Source organism: Salvelinus namaycush, chromosome 34, assembly GCF_016432855.1.
Source record: "Salvelinus namaycush isolate Seneca chromosome 34, SaNama_1.0, whole genome shotgun sequence".
Lineage (NCBI taxonomy): Eukaryota > Metazoa > Chordata > Actinopteri > Salmoniformes > Salmonidae > Salvelinus > Salvelinus namaycush.
The window spans coordinates 40,235,929-40,255,992 of NC_052340.1; the positions used below are offsets into that span (position 1 = coordinate 40,235,929).

Here is a 20,064-nt window from a genome sequence, read left to right on the forward strand (position 1 = left end):
TGTGTGTGTGTGCATCAGTGTGTGTGCGTGTGCGTGTGTGTGTGTGTGTGCATCAGTGTGTGTGTGTGTGTGTGTGTGTGTGTGTGTGTGTGTGTGTGCGCATCAGTGTGTGTGCGCATCAGTGTGTGTGTGTGTGTGTGTGTGTGTGTGTGTGTGTGTGTGTGTGTGTGTGTGTGTGTGTGTGTGTGTGTGTGTGTGTATGTGTGTGTGTACCTTGATGTTGGAGCTGTGGACCTCAGCCAGTAGTATCTGTTCTGGTTTCAGACTACACAGCTCACTCAGCTGTTTCTTCAGACCGGTGTACTTGTCATCCATGTTGAGCCTCAGGCCGAACCGTACAGGGGTAGAACCATCCAGCATAATGACTGACAGACAGACCAGACACAGACAGACAGCAATAGATAGACAGAGATAGACAGACAGACGAGACAGACCAGATGAGACACAAACAGGCGAGACACAGACAGGCGAGACACAGACAGACAGACGAGACACAGACAGACAGACGAGACACAGACAGACAGACGAGACACAGACAGACAGACGAGACACAGACAGACAGACGAGACACAGACAGACAGACGAGACACAGACAGACAGACGAGACACAGACAGACAGACGAGACACAGACAGACAGATGAGACACAGACAGACAGACGAGACACAGACAGACAGACAGGACACAGACAGACAGACAGGACACAGACAGACAGGACACAGACAGACAGGACACAGACAGACGAGACACAGACAGACGAGACACAGACAGACGAGACACAGACAGACGAGACACAGACAGACGAGACACAGACAGACGAGACACAGACAGACGAGACACAGACAGACGAGACACAGACAGACGAGACACAGACAGACGAGACACAGACAGACGAGACACACAGACAGACGAGACACACAGACAGACGAGACACACAGACAGACGAGACACACAGACAGACGAGACACACAGACAGACGAGACACACAGACAGACGAGACACACAGACAGACGAGACACACAGACAGACGAGACACACAGACAGACGAGACACACAGACAGACGAGACACACAGACGAGACAGACAGACAGACGAGACAGACAGACAGGGGAAATGCAGTCACTTCAGGAAGTAAATAGAAATGTGTATATTTCCCATTGGCTATTATTGTCTATGAGGATATGCTTTGCTGCTTTTCAGGTCTCGGGAGAAGGGCCATTTGGCTGCCAAGGGCCATTGACTCGCACCGCTGCATGTTAAAGAAGCGTGCAGGAAAATTCATTGCTGACCCCTCCCACCTGTTAGTACAAAAACTCTCCTCTGTTCAGGTTAATTAAGACCAAAACCAAGTCACCAAACGGCAATCTGGTCCACAGAGATCAAACCCTCCTCCGCCCCTTTACAGGAACCTGTTCCCCTCATGAGGGGATTTTGTCCCAGTCCTCACCAGTGATCTCCAGGTGCATGGAGCTGTCCATGGGGAGGGGTAAAGACAGGAAGTTGAAGGGGTCGAAGCGGGCGCTGATGTGACCACACGTCTTACACTTGACCTGGGACTTGAGCTGGCCGTGGAACAGATCCACCACGATGGAACGGTTCCTCCGCAAGTGGTTCTCCCACGCCTGACGAGGAACACACACACGGAACCATAGAGGGACGCACACACAGAGACATAGAGGGACGCACACACAGAGACATAGAGGGACGCACACAGCACTAATCCTGCTAATCCCTCGTAGGATCACACACACACACACACACACTTTTATCCTCTGTCCATAACCTGTACACCAATGCACACGCCACAGGTTATCCACTCTTTAAGAAGTGTTTAGTGGATCAACTTATACCTCTCTCCTCTCTCCTGGTCTCTAGTCATCTAAGATGGACTGTCCTCTCCCCTGGTCTCTAATTACCTTAGATAACCTGTCCTCTCTCCTCTCTCCTGGTCTCTAGTCATCTAAGATGGACTGTCCTCTCCCCTGGTCTCTAATTACCTTAGATAACCTGTCCTCTCTCCTTTCTCCTGGTCTCTAGTCTCCTATGATGGACTGTCCTTTCTCCTGGTCTCTAGGGACCTAAGATGGACTGTCCTCTCCCCTCGTCTCTAGGGACCTAAGATGGACTGTCCTCTCTCCTGGTCTCTAGTCACCTAAGATGGACTGTCCTCTCCTCTCTCCTGGTCTCTAAGAGCCTAAGATGGACTGTCCTCTCTCCTGGTCTCTAAGGACCTAAGATCAGGGATGGGCAACTGGGGCCTGTGCAACTGAAGGCCCTCTGATCAATTTCCCCCAAAACATTTATTGGGGAACTCTCTCAGGGAAAATTAAGGTTGATTGATTGTACGTGTTGGTTGATAGGCTGTGTGTGTAGATGCGTGTGTGCATTTGAGTGTTTATGCCTGTGTGTGTGTATATGTTTGTGTATGTGTGTGTGTATGTATGTTTGATTGGTTTGTTGATTGAACTCTTACCTCTGACGCGACCTCCCAGTCGGGTCGTCCGTTGCTGTCCTTCAGCTCTACGTAGGGTTTCTCATGCACCCTGTTCAGGTCCTCATGGAGCCCGTCCAATAGGAAGGCCAGGAGCTCCTGACTGTCCTGCTGCTGGAAGCCGTTGAAACGCGGGGCGTACTTCGCTATCGTCCACTACAGGGGGCGGTAGTGAGAACCACAGTCAACACAAAAGACCAATTCTGATATTTTCCCCCCCCATAAATTGGGTCTTTTGACAAATCACATCAGGTCTTTAAGAGCCGATCCGGTTGGTCAAAAGACCAATTAGTGGAAAAAAATATCCGAATTGGGCTGTCTGTGTAAACGCAGCCATATAGAGTCAGTTAAGGCCATAGTACAAGCTATCGTTGACTACAGGCGGGGAGAATGGAAACACAAAGTTAGAAGTAACAGTAGCACAGACATAACCACATAGTCAATTAATTCATGATGAGTCAATAAAGCCAGAGTAAAATATATATATATTTTTTAAATTGGACAAGCTATCATTCAATACAGAGAGGAGAATGGAAACAAAGTTATTAAGGTAATAGCTTCCCAGACATCTACTTTACTATTGTCCAATACAGAGGGGAGAATGAGCAGTGTCTTCTGTAAGTACACTGAGTAGCCAGCCAGGAGACTTCCAATTCATTTTATCTATTTTTTTTTGCAGAAGGAGCTCTATGTTCGTGGCCTCTGGTACATTCTAATGACTTGATACCATCTGAAATACACAGCGAAATGATGGAATTACTTTAATGACTTGACCTCCCAGACTGGTACAAATTGTTATGGTAGAGAGTAGAAATTGATACGACTTTTACAATTTAAAATGACTGTAAATGTATGAATTCAGTGTATTGATAGTTGTTTTGGATATCGTCTAGGTCTATGTGATCAGGACTATTTTCTAAGTAAGAGAACGTTAAAACCTTTTTAACATTAATCTCAAGAGAAGAAAGTTTTACTGCGAGATATGAATTGCCACAATGATGTTTGTTCTTCAAATGATGTTTATTGGCTCTGCTGCTGTGGCCACTTGTGGCATGGAAACTATTGTGTCATTTGGGTCAACTGTACTTTTAACAGTTTGGCCTGTCAATCAATCAAATCCTAAGAAAATAAAATGGTTGTGTGCTGTCAAGTAAACATGGATTCCTTCTAGAGAAACAATATAGAATTGCAGGAAAATGCAAAAAATTGTTCAGGGGGAGGACCCCCAGACCCCCCGGGCAGATTGTATAAAAGTGGGGGTGAACAAAGTCCAGTATCCATGAATAGACCTACAGGTGTGATTGAAGAATGAAGCAGGTGTTAAACATGGGCTTTGCTATACAGAATGAAGCAGGTGTTAAACATGGGCTTTGCGTCACAGAATGAAGCAGGTGTTAAACATGTTAAACTAGTCAACACTTGCTGTTCGGTCGTCAATCAACACACAGTAAATAGTCTACTATACGCCACGACTCCGTGGCCGATGAAGAACGCGAAAGAAAATAAATGGTGTCAGAAAACAATAATTAGGCGAAGAGGGTCGACTCACCGTTAGACAACAGAGGGTCGACTCACCGCTAAACAACAGAGGGTCGACTCGCCGTTAGACAACAGAGGGTCGACTCGCCGTTAGACAACAGAGGGTCGACTCGCCGTTAGACAACAGAGGGTCGACTCGCCGTTAGACAACAGAGGGTCGACTCGCCGTTAGACAACAGAGGGTCGACTCGCCGTTAGACAACAGAGGGTCGACTCGCCGTTAGACAACAGAGGGTCGACTCGCCGTTAGACAAGAGGGTCGACTCGCCGTTAGACAAGAGGGTCGACTCGCCGTTAGACAACAGAGGGTCGACTCGCCGTTAGACAACAGAGGGTCGACTCGCCGTTAGACAACAGAGGGTCGACTCGCCGTTAGACAACAGAGGGTCGACTCGCCGTTAGACAACAGAGGGTCGACTCGCCGTTAGACAACAGAGGGTCGACTCGCCGTTAGACAACAGAGGGTCGACTCGCCGTTAGACAACAGAGGGTCGACTCGCCGTTAGACAACAGAGGGTCGACTCGCCGTTAGACAACAGAGGGTCGACTCGCCGTTAGACAACAGAGGGTCGACTCGCCGTTAGACAACAGAGGGTCGACTCGCCGTTAGACAACAGAGGGTCGACTCGCCGTTAGACAACAGAGGGTCGACTCGCCGTTAGACAACAGAGGGTCGACTCGCCGTTAGACAACAGAGGGTCGACTCGCCGTTAGACAACAGAGGGTCGACTCGCCGTTAGACAACAGAGGGTCGACTCAGGACATGATAAAGAAGCATCATGCGCTTTCTCTCCTCCTTCCATGAAAATACATTTGACTGCTGCCAACCAGAAAGCACAAACAATAACACGGGTACAGGAGAGAGAGACGGGACAGACAGCAGACTGACAAACCAGTAGCTTCCCTGTCATCGCTGTCTTTCTGACTGACAGGCGCCTGTCCTATCAGGAGACCACTAGAAGATGGATACTGTTCATTCTCGCGACAGAGGGCTATAAAGACTTTCCTGACTAGCAATTTTTTTTTTTAAAGCGTGTTTTTTTATATGAAAAGAAGTCTAGATAATTCATGAAGTGGAAAAAATAGCCGGTTGACAAGGGGATGATCGACACTTAGAGAAAACACTGAATGAGACAACCACATAGCCGTCAATTAATTCATATCACATATGGAGACATAAAGGACATTAGTACAAGCTATTGTCCACTACAGGGAGTAAGGAAATCCCATCCACTGTTGTGCCGATCCATGCCAGGATTTATAAAACCCACCCTGAGTTTGAGAGGAGCGACGTTCTTCTGAGCTCCACTCCACAGCTCCATCAGCAGGTCTCCGTAACATTTAGCCATGTGACCTCGCATCCCGATGGGATTGGTTCTGGACACACAAAAACAAGTCAGTGATGCTGTCCAACAAGCTAGTCAACTTTACACGGACGCACACAGGGACACAAACTAGAGGTCGACCGATTATGATTTTTCGACGCCGATACCGATTATTGGAGGACCCCAAAAAAAGCCGATACCGATTAATCGGACGATTTTTTTTTTTTTTTTTGTAATAATGACAATTACAACAATATTGAACGAACACTTATTTAACCTAATATAATACATCAATAAAACCAATTTAGCCTAAAATAAAAATGAAACATGTTCAATTTGGTTTAAATAATGCAAAAACAAAGTGTTGGAGAAGAAAGTAAAAGTGCAATATGTGCCATGTAAGAAAGCTAACGTTTAAGTTCCTTGCTCAGAACATGAGAACATATGAAAGCTGGTGGTTCCTTTTAACATGAGTCTTCAATATTCCCAGGTAAGAAGTTTTAGGTTGTAGTTATTATAGGACTATTTCCCTCTATACCATTTGTATTTAATATACCTTTGACTATTGGATGTTCTTATAGGTACTTTAGTATTGCCAGTGTAACAGTATAGCTTCCGTCCCTCTCCTCGCCCCTACCTGGGCTCGAACCAGGAACACATCGACAACAGCGACCCTCGAAGCAGCGTTACCCATCGCTCCACAAAAGCCGCGGCCCTTGCAGAGCAAGGGGAACAACTACTCCAAGTCTCAGATCGAGTGACATCACCGATTGAAACGCTATTAGCGCGCACCCCGCTAGCCATTTCACATCGGTTACACCAGCCTAATCTCGGGAGTTGATAGGCTTGAAGTCATAAACAGCGCAATGCTTGAAGCACAGCGACGAGCTGCTGGCAAAACGCACGAAAGTGCTATTTGAATGAATGCTTACGAGCCTGCTGGTGCCTACCACCGTTCAGTCAGACTGCTCTATCAAATATCAAATCATAGACTTAATTATAACATAATAACACACAGAAATACGAGCCTTAGGTCATTAATATGGTCAAATCCGGAAACTATCATCTCGAAAACAAAACGTTTATTCTTTCAGTGAAATACGGAACCGTCCCGTATTTTATCTAACGGGTGGCATCCCGTTAGGCAAGTCTAAATATTCCTGTTACATTGCACAACCTTCAATGTTATGTCATAATTACGTAAAATTCTGGCAAATTAGGCGGCCCAAACTATTGAATATACCCTGACTCTGCGTGCAATGAACGCAAGAGAAGTGACACAATTTCACCTGGATAATATTGCCTGCTAACCTGGATTTCTTTTAGCAAAATATGCAGGTTTAAAAATATATACTTCTGTGTATTGATTTTAAGAAAGGCATTGATGTTTATGGTTAGGTACAGTCGTGCAAAGATTGTGCTTTCCCCAAAGCGCTTTTGTTAAATCATCCCCCGTTTGGCGAAGTTGGCTGTCTTTGTTAGGAAGAAATAGTCTTCACACAGTTCGCAACGAGCCAGGCGGCCCAAACTGCTGCATATACCCTGACTCTGTTGCAAGAGAAGTGACACAATTTCCCTAGTTAAAAGAAATTCATGTTAGCAGGCAATATTAACTAAATATGCAGGTTTAAAAATATATACTTGTGTATTGATTTTAAGAAATGCATTGATGTTTATGGTTAGGTACACGTTGGAGCAATGACAGTCCTTTTTCGCGAATACGCACCACATCGATTATATGCAACGCAGGACACGCTAGATAAACTAGTAATATCATCAACCATGTGTAGTTAATTAGTGATTATGATTGATTTATTGTTTTTTATAAGATAAGTTTAATGCAAGCTAGCAACTTACCTTGGCTTCTTACTGCATTCGCGTAACAGGCAGGCTCCTCGTGGAGTGCAATGAGAGGCAGGTGGTTAGAGCGTTGGACTAGTTAACCGTAAGGTTGCAAGATTGAATCCCCGAGCTGTCAAGGTAAAAATATGTCATTCTGCCCCCTGAACAAGGCAGTTAAGTTAACCCACTGTTCCTAGGCCGTCATTGAAAATAAGAATGTGTTCTTAACTGACTTGCCTAGTTAAATAAAGTTATTTTAAAATAAGTTATTTTTATTTAAAATCGGCCAAATCGGTGTCCAAAAATACCGACTTCCGATTGTTATGAAAACTTGAAATCGGCCCTAATTAAATCGGCCATTCCGATTAATCGGTCGACCTCTAACACAAACACTCACACGCAGACACACACACACACGCAGACACACAGGGACACACGCAGACACACAGGGACACACGCACACACACAGGGACACACGCACACACACAGGGACACACACACACACCCCCAGCTACCTGTTGAGTTCATAGAGGTGTCTTCCTGAGATGAAGTAGTCAGTGAGGGGCGTGGTGTTGCTCACACACTGGATACTAGAGTTCATAAAGCACGTGTTGCCTAGGTTACTGAGGCCCGTGGCACCCTTCTCCGTAGCAACTGGGGGGTAGACATGTACAGTATTACATACATGTTTGAAAGGTTTTAGGAGAGAAGGGGAGGAAGGTTAGAGACATAAATCTATCCTAAATATTGAAAGTGAAAGCTCTTGATAACTGAATTGTAAATGTATGTAACCGATGTACTGGTAGAAGGTGGCTGTGAATGTAAAGTGGGACGACGATGATGATGATGGCGTCAGTGATATCGTCCCACTGTACCTTTATGTCGGTCCATTTTACTGCTGTTAGCGATGAAGGACATCTCTTCTGGCCAGCTCATGTCTTTGTTCCGAACTAAAAACACAAGATGAAGGTTTTACACATCAATGACTATCAGTACTAAAGACATGTTACTTTTAAATCTTCTCTTTTTAAAATCTGAAGTTTGCAGTCAGAGGTTTTTTAACATTTCAACACACTCGCTAACCGAGTGTCTATTTCAACGTACCCTCGCTCGCTAACCGAGTGTCTATTTCAACGTACCCTCGCTCGCTAACCGAGTGTCTATTTGAACGTACCCTCGCTCGCTAACCGAGTGTCTATTTGAACGTACCCTCGCTCGCTAACCGAGTGTCTATTTGAACGTACCCTCGCTCGCTAACCGAGTGTCTATTTCAACGTACCCTCGCTCGCTAACCGAGTGTCTATTTCAACGTACCCTCGCTCGCTAACCGAGTGTCTATTTGAACGTACCCTCGCTCGCTAACCGAGTGTCTATTTGAACGTACCCTCGCTCGCTAACCGAGTGTCTATTTGAACGTACCCTCGCTAACCGAGTGTCTATTTGAACGTACCCTCGCTAACCGAGTGTCTATTTGAACGTACCCTCGCTAACCGAGTGTCTATTTGAACGTACCCTCGCTAACCGAGTGTCTAATTGAACGTACCCTCGCTAACCGAGTGTCTATTTGAACGTACCCTCGCTAACCGAGTGTCTATTTGAACGTACCCTCGCTAACCGAGTGTCTAATTGAACGTACCCTCGCTAACCGAGTGTCTATTTGAACGTACCCTCGCTAACCGAGTGTCTAATTGAACGTACCCTCGCTAACCGAGTGTCTATTTGAACGTACCCTCGCTAACCGAGTGTCTATTTGAACGTACCCTCGCTAACCGAGTGTCTATTTGAACGTACCCTCGCTAACCGAGTGTCTATTTGAACGTACCCTCGCTAACCGAGTGTCTATTTGAACGTACCCTCGCTAACCGAGTGTCTATTTGAACGTACCCTCGCTAACCGAGTGTCTAATTGAACGTACCCTCGCTAACCGAGTGTCTATTTGAACGTACCCTCGCTAACCGAGTGTCTAATTGAACGTACCCTCGCTAACCGAGTGTCTATTTGAACGTACCCTCGCTAACCGAGTGTCTATTTGAATGTACCCTCGATAACTAAGTGCTGCTCGTCCTGGATCTTCAGGTCCTCCAGAGTGTGGTCCTCATCATCCAGCAGGGTCAGATAGTTCTGCGGGGTGGAGGAGAACCGGGTCAGATAGTTCTGGGGGGGAGGAGGAGAACCGGGTCAGATCGTTCTGGGGGGGGGGGGGGGAGTACCGGGTCAGATCGTTCTGGGGGGGAGGAGGAGTACCGGGTCAGATCGTTCTGGGGGGGAGGAGTACCGGGCCAGATCGCTCTGTGGGGGAGGAGTACCGGGTCATATCGTTCTGGGGGGTGGTAGGGGGAGAACCGGGTCAGATAGTTCTGGGGGGAGGTTTGGATGAGAGGTCAACATCCGCAAGTTTATATTTTATCATGTCACCGTAGTATCACTTATAAAATGTAGTGGTCAACATGTGATAGTTGCTCAACACACACACACACACACACACACACACACACACACACACACACACACACACACACACCTCGCTGTTGTAGAGCCACAGCCTCATGTCCTCATCTTTGATGCGTAGCCTCCGAGACAGGTACAGGTGGATGTCCTTGATGGTGCCCACGCGGCTGAAACAGCCTGTATAGGCCAGGACACGCTTCAGAGGAGCGTTGGGGGAGGGCACGTTACCTGCAGGGGGAGAAGGAGCGAGAGGGAGGAGAGAGGGGAAGAATGAGGGGGAGGGAGCGAGCGAGAGGACGGGGGAGAGTGAAGGGGCAATGAGGTGGGAGAGAGAGGGGAGAGGGAAGGAGAGGGGGAGGAGGGAGAGGAGGAGAGAGGGGAAGAATGAGGGGAGAAGAAAGAGGGGGAGGGAGCGAGCGAGAGGACGGGGGAGAGTGAAGGGGCAATGAGGTGGGAGAGAGAGGGGAGAGGGAAGGAGGGAGAGGGAGGAGAGAGGGGAAGAATGAGGGGAGGAGAAAGAGGGGGAGGGAGCGAGCGAGAGGACGGGGGAGAGTGAAGGGGCAATGAGGTGGGAGAGAGAGGGGGAGGAGGGAGAGGACGAGGAAAACCCCTCCAGCCTTTAGTGAACTATAAGCTCATCAAACTCAACAGAATTACTGAAAAGTCTTGTAATATTGTCAATACTCTGTCACCCAGACTCACATCCCAGACTCACATGAACTTTTAGAAAATGAGTTAAATCAACACATCATTACAAGAGAGAAAGAATAGTTCAGCTCGTGGAGGATTAGCTGTAAGGAAGCAGCAAGAAAGGGTGTTTTAGATTTGGTCATTTAATTAATACAGACTTGAGTCATTACATTAAAACGCCTCCAATCAAAAAGGCAACAACATCTATATTAGTTCAGTTAATAAACAATTAATAAAAAATAAAACAGAACTGATTATTATTGATTTGAAAAGTAAAGCTAAAAAAACAAAAAAAAAACATCTTAATATGTGATTGGTTTGTAATACTTTTATTTTTGAAAGCCAATATTTTTGAAAGCAAACAGAAAGGGGAAATGAAAAGCCGTGAACTAGTCATTCTCCCAGCAGCACAGCCTTGCTCTTTCGTCAGTGTGTCTGGTCTAGTCATTCTCCCAGCAGCACAGCCTTGCTCTCTGGTCAGTGTGTCTGGTCTAGTCATTCTCCCAGCAGCACAGCCTTGCTCTCTGGTCAGTGTGTCTGGTCTAGTCATTCTCCCAGCAGCACAGCCTTGCTCTCTGGTCAGTGTGTCTGGTCTAGTCATTCTCCCAGCAGCACAGCCTTGCTGTTTGGTCAGTGTGTTTTGGTCTAGTCATTCTCCCAGCAGCACAGCCTTGCTCTTTGGTCAGTGTGTTTTGGTCTAGTCATTCTCCCTGCAGCACAGCCTTGCTCTTTGGTCAGTGTGTCACCAATGATTGTGGGTGCGATTCCCGCTAAGGCTACCCATACGTAAGACGTATGCAGCGTGACTGAGCTAACAGCATCTGCTAAATGGTATATTTTATATATGGTATTATTTATAATGTCTCACAGTGACTCTAGCCGCGAGAAGCAAGGGTGGCATAGCCGCGAGAAGTATTGGTGGCATAGCCGCGAGAAGCAAGGGTGGCATAGCCGCGAGAAGCAAGGGTGGCATAGCCGCGAGAAGCAAGGGTGGCATAGCCGCGAGAAGCAAGGGTGGCATAGCCGCGAGAAGCAAGGGTGGCATAGCCGCGAGAAGCAAGGGTGGCATAGCCGCGAGAAGCAAGGGTGGCATAGCCGCGAGAAGCAAGGGTGGCATAGCCGCGAGAAGCAAGGGTGGCATAGCCGCGAGAAGCAAGGGTGGCATAGCCGCGAGAAGCAAGGGTGGCATAGCCGCGAGAAGCAAGGGTGGCATAGCCGCGAGAAGTAAGGGTGGCATTGCCGCGAGAAGTAAGGGTGGCATTGCCGCGAGAAGTAAGGGTGGCATAGCCGCGAGAAGTAAGGGTGGCATAGCCGCGAGAAGTAAGGGTGGCATAGCCGCGAGAAGCAAGGGTGGCATAGCCGCGAGAAGTATGGACCTCTCTTTGTGCACGGGGGCATTGTCATGCTGAAACAGGAAAGGCCCTTCCCCAAACTGTTGCAACAAAGGTGGAAGCACAGAATCGTATAGAATGTCATTGTATGCTGTAGCATTAAGATTTCCCTTCAGTGGAACTAAGGGGCCTGAACCATGAAAAACAGCCCCAGACCATTATTCCTCCTCCACCAAACTTTACAGTTAGCACTATGCATTCGAGCAGGCAGTGTTCTCCTGGCATCCGCCAAACCTGGACCAGTCCATTATAACAGCATGATTAGGGGTGGACCAGTCCATTATAACGGCATGATTAGGGGTGGACCAGTCCATTATAACGGCATGATTAGGGGTGGACCAGTCCATTATAACAGCATGATTAGGGGTGGACCAGTCCATTATAACAGCATGATTAGGGGTGGACCAGTCCATTATAACAGCATGATTAGGGGTGGACCAGTCCATTATAACAGCATGATTAGGGGTGGACCAGTCCATTATAACAGCATGATTAGGGCTGGACTACAGTAGTTGTAGTAGCGTTTGTTGGCTCTTAGCAGGCCGTCTTTCTTTCTTGCTGCAGGCTTACGTTACCTCTGGGGAGGTGCTGGGGGAACATTCTCAGGCTGGTCATACCCATGTTAACCCAGATGTTGGACTGGGGGGTGCGTGTGGCGGGCTGCTGCCGCAGGAAGAGGAGATAGCGTGGGAAGAGCTCCAGCTCAGCACAGCCTGTTTCTGTCTGCTGGATCACCTGGGAAAAAGGAGACGAGGAGGAAAAGAGAGAACATGCATTTTACAATTACCTCTAAGGGCTGAACGCTAACTTTAGGTACACACACACACACACACACACACAACTAAAAAGTTCACGAAAATCATCCACAATGGTTTGAAAAATCGCTCAAGCTAGACCCGGTCCTCAAGCAGACCATCTCTGGTTCAGTGATAGTGTCAGGAATGGTTGTGGTCCATCTCTGGTTCAGTGATAGTGTCAGGAATGGTTGTGGTCCATCTCTGGTTCAGTGATAGTGTCAGGAATGGTTGTGGTCCATCTCTGGTTCAGTGATAGTGTAAGGAATGGTTGTGGTCCATCTCTGGTTCAGTGATAGTGTCAGGAATGGTTGTGGTCCATCTCTGGTTCAGTGATAGTGTCAGGAATGGTTGTGGTCCATCTCTGGTTCAGTGATAGTGTCAGGAATGGTTGTGGTCCATCTCTGGTTCAGTGATAGTGTCAGGAATGGTTGTGGTCCATCTCTGGTTCAGTGATAGTGTCAGGAATGGTTGTGTTGTGGTCCATCTCTGGTTCAGTGATAGTGTCAGGAATGGTTGTGGTCCATCTCTGGTTCAGTGATAGTGTCAGGAATGGTTGTGTTGTGGTCCATCTCTGGTTCAGTGATAGTGTCAGGAATGGTTGTGCTGTGGTCCATCTCTGGTTCAGTGATAGTGTAAGGGATGGTTGTGGTCCATCTCTGGTTCAGTGATAGTGTCAGGAATGGTTGTGGTCCATCTCTGGTTCAGTGATAGTGTCAGGAATGGTTGTGGTCCATCTCTGGTTCAGTGATAGTGTCAGGAATGGTTGTGGTCCATCTCTGGTTCAGTGATAGTGTAAGGAATGGTTGTGGTCCATCTCTGGTTCAGTGATAGTGTCAGGAATGGTTGTGGTCCATCTCTGGTTCAGTGATAGTGTAAGGAATGGTTGTGGTCCATCTCTGGTTCAGTGATAGTGTAAGGAATGGTTGTGGTCCATCTCTGGTTCAGTGATAGTGTAAGGAATGGTTGTGGTCCATCTCTGGTTCAGTGATAGTGTCAGGAATGGTTGTGGTCCATCTCTGGTTCAGTGATAGTGTCAGGAATGGTTGTGGTCCATCTCTGGTTCAGTGATAGTGTCAGGAATGGTTGTGGTCCATCTCTGGTTCAGTGATAGTGTCAGGAATGGTTGTGATGTGGTCCATCTCTGGTTCAGTGATAGTGTCAGGAATGGTTGTGGTCCATCTCTGGTTCAGTGATAGTGTCAGGAATGGTTGTGGTCCATCTCTGGTTCAGTGATAGTGTCAGGAATGGTTGTGGTCCATCTCTGGTTCAGTGATAGTGTCAGGGATGGTTGTGGTCCATCTGTGGTTCAGTGATAGTGTCAGGAATGGTTGTGCTGTGGTCCATCTCTGGTTCAGTGATAGTGTCAGGAATGGTTGTGGTCCATCTCTGGTTCAGTGATAGTGTCAGGAATGGTTGTTTGTGGTCCATCTCTGGTTCAGTGATAGTGTCAGGAATGGTTGTGTTGTGGTCCATCTCTGGTTCAGTGATAGTGTCAGGAATGGTTGTGTTGTGGTCCATCTCTGGTTCAGTGATAGTGTCAGGAATGGTTGTGGTCCATCTCTGGTTCAGTGATAGTGTCAGGAATGGTTGTGGTCCATCTCTGGTTCAGTGATAGTGTCAGGAATGGTTGTGGTCCATCTCTGGTTCAGTGATAGTGTCAGGAATGGTTGTGGTCCATCTCTGGTTCAGTGATAGTGTCAGGAATGGTTGTGGTCCATCTCTGGTTCAGTGATAGTGTCAGGAATGGTTGTGTTGTGGTCCATCTCTGGTTCAGTGATAGTGTCAGGAATGGTTGTGATGTAGTCCATCTCTGGTTCAGTGATAGTGTCAGGAATGGTTGTGGTCCATCTCTGGTTCAGTGATAGTGTCAGGAATGGTTGTGTTGTGGTCCATCTCTGGTTCAGTGATAGTGTCAGGAATGGTTGTGGTCCATCTCTGGTTCAGTGATAGTGTCAGGAATGGTTGTGTTGTGGTCCATCTCTGGTTCAGTGATAGTGTCAGGAATGGTTGTGTTGTGGTCATGACATTTTGTCAGCTGATTATAGTCATGTAAAAGACAGTGTTTTTCTGCCATGAGTAATATGCGTTAAGGCTATGTATTATATAATGGCACAACCATTATTTTACCTCTGGTTTCCCCCCCCCCCCCCAGGCTCAGAAGCCTATGAATATGCATAAACTAACCTGCGTTATGGATGTTTTGAGCGAATCATCACGTTAGAAAGCTCTGTCCATTTCGTTGTGATAGGCTTAGAAACAACATCCACTACGACCATCTTTACCGCTCAGTTTCAACCTGCTGTCAACCTTCTTTCCTCACATTAATCATTAACAGTGAGGTGAGTTTTAAAAAGCAGGATACTGTTATGATGATAAGTGTTTGATGTGATTTTCCATCTCATTTGTATTGATGTCAGAGTGGTTTGAGGGGCAGTAGAGCCCTGAGTACCAGGCCATTAGGACCTGATGGTCGTTATAGAGCCCTGAGTACCAGGCCATTAGGACCTGCTGGTCGTTAGAGCCCTGAGTACCAGGCCATTAGGACCTGCTGGTCGTTAGAGCCCTGAGTACCAGGCCATTAGGACCTGCTGGTCATTAGAGCCCTGAGTACCAGGCCATTAGGACCTGCTGGTCGTTAGAGCCCTGAGTACCAGGCCATTAGGACCTGCTGGTCGTTAGAGCCCTGAGTACCAGGCCATTAGGACCTGCTGGTCGTTAGAGCCCTGAGTACCAGGCCATTAGGACCTGCTGGTCGTTATAGAGCCCTGAGTACCAGGCCATTAGGACCTGATGGTCATTATAGAGCCCTGAGTACCAGGCCATTAGGACCTGATGGTCATTATAGAGCCCTGAGTACCAGGCCATTAGGACCTGATGGTCGTTATAGAGCCCTGAGTACCAGGCCATTAGGACCTGATGGTCATTATAGAGCCCTGAGTACCAGGCCATTAGGACCTGATGGTCATTATAGAGCCCTGAGTACCAGGCCATTAGGACCTGATGGTCATTATAGAGCCCTGAGTACCAGGCCATTAGGACCTGATGGTCATTATAGAGCCCTGAGTACCAGGCCATTAGGACCTGATGGTCATTATAGAGCCCTGAGTACCAGGCCATTAGGACCTGATGGTCATTATAGAGCCCTGAGTACCAGGCCATTAGGGCCTGATGGTCGTTAGAGCCCTGAGTACCAGGCCATTAGGGCCTGTTGGTCATTAGAGCCCTGAGTACCAGGCCATTAGGGCCTGATGGTCATTATAGAGCCCTGAGTACCAGGCCATTAGGACCTGATGGTCATTATAGAGCCCTGAGTACCAGGCCATTAGGACCTGATGGTCATTATAGAGCCCTGAGTACCAGGCCATTAGGACCTGCTGGTCGTTAGAGCCCTGAGTACCAGGCCATTAGGACCTGATGGTCGTTAGAGCCCTGAGTACCAGGCCATTAGGACCTGCTGTTAGTTATAGAGCCCTGAGTACCAGGCCATTAGGACCTGATGGTCATTATAGAGCCCTGAGTACCAGGCCATTAGGACCTGATGTTAGTTATAGAGCCCTGAGTACCAGGCCATTAGGACCTGATAGTAGTTAGAGCCCAGTCCTAGTTGGGGTCGTGTTGTGGTCCAGCTACGGTCAATAGTGTGAGGGCTGGTTGTGTTGTGGTCCATCTACGGTCAATAGCATGAGGGGTGGTTGTGTTGTGGTCCATCTACGGTCAATAGTGTGAGGGGTGGTTGTGTTGTGGTCCATCTACGGTCAATAGCATGAGGGGTGGTTGTGTTGTGGTCCATCTACGGTCAATAGCATGAGGGGTGGTTGTGTTGTGGTCCATCTACGGTCAATAGCATGAGGGGTGGTTGTGTTGTGGTCCATCTACGGTCAATAGCATGAGGGGTGGTTGTGTTGTGGTCCATCTACGGTCAATAGCATGAGGGGTGGTTGTGTTGTGGTCCATCTACGGTCAATAGCGTGAGGGCTGGTTGTGTTGTGGTCCATCTACAGTCAATAGCATGAGGGGTGGTTGTGTTGTGGTCCATCTACGGTCAATAGTGTGAGGGGTGGCTGTGTTGTGGTCCATCTACGGTCAATAGTGTGAGGGGTGGTTGTGTTGTGGTCCATCTACGGTCAATAGCATGAGGGGTGGTTGTGTTGTGGGTCCATCTACGGTCAATAGCATGAGGGGCGGTTGTGTTGTGGGTCCATCTACGGTCAATAGCGTGAGGGGTGGTTGTGTTGTGGTCCATCTACAGTCAATAGTGTGAGGGCTGGTTGTGTTGTGGTCCATCTACGGTCAATAGTGTGAGGGGTGGTTGTGTTGTGGTCCATCTACAGTCAATAGTGTGAGGGCTGGTTGTGTTGTGGTCCATCTACGGTCAATAGCATGAGGGGTGGTTGTGTTGTGGTCCATCTACAGTCAATAGTGTGAGGGCTGGTTGTGTTGTGGTCCATCTACGGTCAATAGCATGAGGGGTGGTTGTGTTGTGGTCCATCTACGGTCAATAGCATGAGGGGTGGTTGTGTTGTGGTCCATCTACGGTCAATAGCATGAGGGGTGGTTGTGTTGTGGTCCATCTACGGTCAATAGCATGAGGGGTGGTTGTGTTGTGGTCCATCTACGGTCAATAGCATGAGGGGTGGTTGTGTTGTGGTCCATCTACAGTCAATAGTGTGAGGGCTGGTTGTGTTGTGGTCCATCTACGGTCAATAGCATGAGGGGTGGTTGTGTTGTGGTCCATCTACGGTCAATAGCATGAGGGGTGGTTGTGTTGTGGTCCATCTACAGTCAATAGTGTGAGGGCTGGTTGTGTTGTGGTCCATCTACGGTCAATAGCATGAGGGGTGGTTGTGTTGTGGTCCATCTACGGTCAATAGCATGAGGGGTGGTTGTGTTGTGGTCCATCTACAGTCAATAGTGTGAGGGGTGGTTGTGTTGTGGTCCATCTACAGTCAATAGTGTGAGGGCTGGTTGTGTTGTGGTCCATCTACGGTCAATAGCATGAGGGGTGGTTGTGTTGTGGTCCATCTACGGTCAATAGCATGAGGGGTGTTTGTGTTGTGGTCCATCTACGGTCAATAGTGTGAGGGGTGGTTGTGTTGTGGTCCATCTACGGTCAATAGCATGAGGGGTGGTTGTGTTGTGGTCCATCTACGGTCAATAGCATGAGGGGTGGTTGTGTTGTGGTCCATCTACAGTCAATAGTGTGAGGGGTGGTTGTGTTGTGGTCCATCTACGGTCAATAGCATGAGGGGTGGTTGTGTTGTGGTCCATCTACAGTCAATAGTGTGAGGGCTGGTTGTGTTGTGGTCCATCTACAGTCAATAGCATGAGGGGTGGTTGTGTTGTGGTCCATCTACGGTCAATAGCATGAGGGGTGGTTGTGTTGTGGTCCATCTACGGTCAATAGCATGAGGGGTGGTTGTGTTGTGGTCCATCTACAGTCAATAGCATGAGGGGTGGTTGTGTTGTGGTCCATCTACGGTCAATAGCGTGAGGGGTGGTTGTGTTGTGGGTCCATCTACGGTCAATAGTGTGAGGGGTGGTTGTGTTGTGGGTCCATCTACGGTCAATAGTGTGAGGGGTGGTTGTGTTGTGGGTCCATCTACGGTCAATAGTGTGAGGGGTGGTTGTGTTGTGGTCCATCTACGGTCAATAGTGTGAGGGGTGGTTGTGTTGTGGTCCATCTACGGTCAATAGTGTGAGGGGTGGTTGTGTTGTGGGTCCATCTACGGTCAATAGTGTGAGGGGTGGTTGTGTTGTGGTCCATCTACGGTCAATAGCATGAGGGGTGGTTGTGTTGTGGGTCCATCTACGGTCAATAGCGTGAGGGGTGGTTGTGTTGTGGTCCATCTACAGTCAATAGTGTGAGGGCTGGTTGTGTTGTGGTCCATCTACGGTCAATAGTGTGAGGGGTGGTTGTGTTGTGGTCCATCTACAGTCAATAGCATGAGGGGTGGTTGTGTTGTGGGTCCATCTACGGTCAATAGCGTGAGGGGTGGTTGTGTTGTGGTCCATCTACAGTCAATAGTGTGAGGGCTGGTTGTGTTGTGGTCCATCTACGGTCAATAGTGTGAGGGGTGGTTGTGTTGTGGTCCATCTACAGTCAATAGTGTGAGGGCTGGTTGTGTTGTGGTCCATCTACGGTCAATAGCATGAGGGGTGGTTGTGTTGTGGTCCATCTACAGTCAATAGTGTGAGGGCTGGTTGTGTTGTGGTCCATCTACGGTCAATAGCATGAGGGGTGGTTGTGTTGTGGTCCATCTACGGTCAATAGCATGAGGGGTGGTTGTGTTGTGGTCCATCTACGGTCAATAGCATGAGGGGTGGTTGTGTTGTGGTCCATCTACAGTCAATAGTGTGAGGGCTGGTTGTGTTGTGGTCCATCTACGGTCAATAGCATGAGGGGTGGTTGTGTTGTGGTCCATCTACAGTCAATAGTGTGAGGGGTGGTTGTGTTGTGGTCCATCTACAGTCAATAGTGTGAGGGCTGGTTGTGTTGTGGTCCATCTACGGTCAATAGCATGAGGGGTGGTTGTGTTGTGGTCCATCTACGGTCAATAGCATGAGGGGTGGTTGTGTTGTGGTCCATCTACGGTCAATAGTGTGAGGGGTGGTTGTGTTGTGGTCCATCTACGGTCAATAGCATGAGGGGTGGTTGTGTTGTGGTCCATCTACGGTCAATAGCATGAGGGGTGGTTGTGTTGTGGTCCATCTACGGTCAATAGCATGAGGGGTGGTTGTGTTGTGGTCCATCTACGGTCAATAGCATGAGGGGTGGTTGTGTTGTGGTCCATCTACGGTCAATAGCATGAGGGGTGGTTGTGTTGTGGTCCATCTACGGTCAATAGCATGAGGGGTGGTTGTGTTGTGGTCCATCTACAGTCAATAGTGTGAGGGCTGGTTGTGTTGTGGTCCATCTACGGTCAATAGCATGAGGGGTGGTTGTGTTGTGGTCCATCTACAGTCAATAGCATGAGGGGTGGTTGTGTTGTGGTCCATCTACGGTCAATAGCATGAGGGGTGGTTGTGTTGTGGTCCATCTACGGTCAATAGCATGAGGGGTGGTTGTGTTGTGGTCCATCTACAGTCAATAGTGTGAGGGCTGGTTGTGTTGTGGTCCATCTACGGTCAATAGCATGAGGGGTGGTTGTGTTGTGGTCCATCTACAGTCAATAGTGTGAGGGCTGGTTGTGTTGTGGTCCATCTACAGTCAATAGCATGAGGGGTGGTTGTGTTGTGGTCCATCTACGGTCAATAGCGTGAGGGGTGGTTGTGTTGTGGGTCCATCTACGGTCAATAGTGTGAGGGGTGGTTGTGTTGTGGTCCATCTACGGTCAATAGTGTGAGGGGTGGTTGTGTTGTGGGTCCATCTACGGTCAATAGTGTGAGGGGTGGTTGTGTTGTGGGTCCATCTACGGTCAATAGTGTGAGGGGTGGTTGTGTTGTGGTCCATCTACGGTCAATAGTGTGAGGGGTGGTTGTGTTGTGGTCCATCTACGGTCAATAGTGTGAGGGGTGGTTGTGTTGTGGGTCCATCTACGGTCA

The 20,064-nt window shown here is 48.2% G+C and overlaps 1 protein-coding gene across 1 annotated transcript in view; it reads right to left on the bottom strand.

The window, feature by feature from the left end:
* The window catches only part of LOC120028534 (ubiquitin carboxyl-terminal hydrolase 32-like), a 75,385-nt gene that overhangs the window by 16,809 nt on the left and 38,512 nt on the right, over nt 1-20,064 (bottom strand). The window contains exons 16-24 of the mRNA XM_038973725.1: nt 12,301-12,460; nt 9,718-9,872; nt 9,236-9,317; nt 8,072-8,146; nt 7,712-7,850; nt 5,301-5,406; nt 2,473-2,646; nt 1,447-1,621; nt 214-365 (exon numbers count right to left, since the gene is read on the bottom strand). Coding sequence (XP_038829653.1) covers nt 214-365; nt 1,447-1,621; nt 2,473-2,646; nt 5,301-5,406; nt 7,712-7,850; nt 8,072-8,146; nt 9,236-9,317; nt 9,718-9,872; nt 12,301-12,460 — 1,218 coding nt within the window. The remainder of the gene's footprint in view (nt 1-213; nt 366-1,446; nt 1,622-2,472; nt 2,647-5,300; nt 5,407-7,711; nt 7,851-8,071; nt 8,147-9,235; nt 9,318-9,717; nt 9,873-12,300; nt 12,461-20,064) is intronic.